Source organism: Penaeus monodon, chromosome 23, assembly GCF_015228065.2.
Source record: "Penaeus monodon isolate SGIC_2016 chromosome 23, NSTDA_Pmon_1, whole genome shotgun sequence".
NCBI lineage: Eukaryota > Metazoa > Arthropoda > Malacostraca > Decapoda > Penaeidae > Penaeus > Penaeus monodon.
Genome location: NC_051408.1, coordinates 16750003 through 16753244, shown reverse-complemented (window position 1 = coordinate 16753244; position 3242 = coordinate 16750003). Strand labels below are relative to the sequence as shown.

Genomic DNA, 3242 nt, shown 5'->3' with positions numbered 1-3242 from the left:
GGGGTTAAATAAGCCTATAACAGTAAAGTCTTCTTAATGTTTAAAAATCAGATACTTTTTGTACTGAAGGCCAATTTACTGGGATGAGCTCTGAACACTTACTGCTCCACATGCCCTGCAGTGGTGCTTCCTCCGCACCATGGTGAATTGGCTCCCGCACTCCATGCATTTTGTAACAGAGTCTGAACGGATCAGTGTGGGCTGTTTCTGCCCTAGGTCGAGGTCCACAACACGCTGGTCTGGGTTACAGTGGAGTTTCAGTGAAGACTTCCTTTGGTAAGTCTCATGAATCGCCCTGAAGAGTGCTTCTAGCCATTGCTCTTTCTCCTCTATGGTTCTGTAAGATGCAAAGTGGTCATTTTAAACTACATAATTTTGTTAGTTCTATGGGTCTTGGGAAAAAGAATGACAAAAAAAAGATAAGGAAAACTGATAAGTATGCTAATAAAAAATGTCAATGCAATACCAAATTATCAAAATTCACATCAAGTTGACTTTTTGGTCATAATTATCAAAGAAGATATATCAAGACTAATTCCTATGTCTCTTCATAATGTAATGCAAGTGACTAATCAAAATGAAGGTCCTAAGAACCTTAAACAGAAAAGACAAAAAACAATTAAACTATCTAAGCATCTATTGAAGGCCAAATTTTAAGCAGGTGACCTTCCACAGAATAATTTCCCATCTGCAAAGATTAGTTTTTCCATCCAAAAACTTCTCTCTTGTTACAGTATGTGCAGCTGCAAGAGACAAATGTGCCACAAATCAGAGTTAAAGACTTACTGTGTGTAGAGCTCAACAGATTTATTATCATCTCTGATGTAAAATGTGTTTGCTGTTTCCAGGTTGTCTCCCTCATGCACCTGCAGGTTCTCCACATTGTACCTGGCCCGGAGGCGATATTGTGGCCCACTCATCACTCTGCTTCCCATCAGACGTGGTGAACACAGTAGCAATAAGTCTGTTAACTATTAATATTAACTGCAATTAGGTTTTGTTAAATACCATGAACTTGGAAAGGATAGAATGAGTTAAAAATATATAACACCAATAAATTGCAGTAAACTGTACACATATATAAAAGATTATGACCATGAACAATAAATGGGGAATATCTCAGTTCCAATAACAAGTACATAAGTAGCTGTAATGCAGAAGTACTAAATAATAGTACTAATTTGCTCTTCTAGTTGTAAAAACAACTCATTTGTATATTTACAACATCAAAAAAACAAACAGTAACATTTTATCAATATACTATCTATATGTGTTCCTTGATGATTGAGGAAACAGTGAAAAGAAACAATGATAAAAGCTAGAAATTGGGCCACATTACTGTTCTTTGGAAAGCTAAAACTATATATTTTGACAATAAAAGTGTTACAAGATATATCCAATGTGATGAAATAGACTGATATGGGAAAATAAAGTCCAGACTCTCAACTGACTTCAGTAAAAACACACCAAAAAGACATATCTCTCCTGATGGTCTCCTGATCTAGCTGAAATCTTTATAATCTTCCCCTCCTTGACAAGCTCTCTTGTTGGGGAGACGAGGTCAACTGCTCCTCCTAGACTCTCTTGGATCTCCAGAAGTTTCTCAAACTTGTCAATTTTCTTCATGGCATCATTGGCATGATTAGCTGCTGTTGAAACCAGGTGAAGAGCCTCTGAGGAGTTTAAAATACTTACACTGTAGATATAATTATGGTGTGTCTAGTAGTTATTGATTTAGGAATAGGACTGAAATCATGAAAGGATGGACATCTAAAAAGAAAAACAGAAAAGAAAGAAATTGTGCTTATTAACTTTAATCCCTTTTCTGTCTTATATATGAATAAAGGAGAACTTACAAGTAATAAATGCTGTAAATAGTATTTTTTTTATATAAAAATAGAGGGCCTGGGGAATTAAATACAGTCCTCTGATCATTGTTAACAAAGTCTGACTAAGAATGAATAAATGATAATTTTGCTAATTAAGTCTATGCTTCAAGAGCCACATATTTATGATTCAGTTATATCTGTATCTAAAATAAAATTACACTACAAAAGGGGTGTAGGTTTATCCCAACTTTAGTCTGATATCAGGAGAATGTGTTGTCCATTAGGTCTAGGTTTCTTGTCAGGTGTAGTGTGAAAACTCTCTTGTGATGGGTCTCACTACGAAATCAAATACTTACATTATTCAGCCTGAAAACAACATCTTGCATAAATGTGCAATGTAAAGGCATATGTAATTTGGTTTGATATGAGCATGCCAACAGCTTTACCAGAAAGGAGTAACTACAGAAGGCAGTGAAAACAGTAACTCTTCATGACAATTGGAATATCATGATAACTTGAGAAGTGTTTGAGGCATTACCATTCATTGTGTTTCTACTGCCAGGCTGTTAATGGCTTTTAATGTTTGAAAAAATTGGGACATTTATTCAACCAATTTAAAGCTACTTGAGAATGTTACAGTCCACTTGGATAACCATCTTTTTTGCATCTTCACATTAAAGTCAGGGTAGAGAGCAAACAATAGTCTCCAGGTACAAATGCATGGTTGACAAATGGGGAGTGAGGTCACCCAGGCTAAATTTTGTGCACAGGCTATCATTATCATGTCTTCAAGTTTAGTGGTACAGGAAGTACCTGCTTGAAAACATGAGGCCTAGTAATTTACATGATAGGGTAAGTAATGCTGCAACTAAAATGATGAATGGCAACTAATTCTCTATGTAACTGGCAACATATTCAACACTTTGCTCTGGTGAATTTCCAAGATCCTGATATAACAGATACAAATGGGAAATACCATGTTCAGGTCACTGTATATATGATTTCTAGACACCATGGAATAGTCAAGATGCAGTTTACTTATCAGGTAAATGTGCTGCAGATCATTTGTCCATAAAGCTGAACAAACTGATGATATAATTCAGTAACAGGAACTATCTCAAAAGTTCAGAATCTCATGTTCAGATACATATGAAGTATTCTTTTTAGGATTCAAGAAGGTATAAGTGACCCATACAAAACAAATTATGGTTTTCTCACTTTAAAAAATAATTTTGCTAAGCTCACAATTATTCTTACATATGCAGTCACTGTGATTTTGAAGTATTTTATCAAATTAACTTCTGGTAGTAAGTAAAATAACTTATCATTCTATTTTCACTTTCATCAGCATTTCGAGCATGCACACTAACTGGAAATAATAAGCAAAGTCACAAAACTTCCACACACACTTAG

General features: G+C 35.2%; 1 protein-coding gene across 1 annotated transcript in view; it reads right to left on the bottom strand.

Moving 5' to 3' along the window:
* The window catches only part of LOC119587828 (FYVE, RhoGEF and PH domain-containing protein 4-like), a gene marked incomplete at its 5' end in the record, with an annotated part of 17402 nt that overhangs the window by 10298 nt on the left and 3862 nt on the right, over positions 1-3242 (bottom strand). Inside the window, 3 exon segments of the mRNA XM_037936531.1 lie at positions 103-337; positions 787-971; positions 1468-1673. Coding sequence (XP_037792459.1) covers positions 103-337; positions 787-971; positions 1468-1673 — 626 coding nt within the window.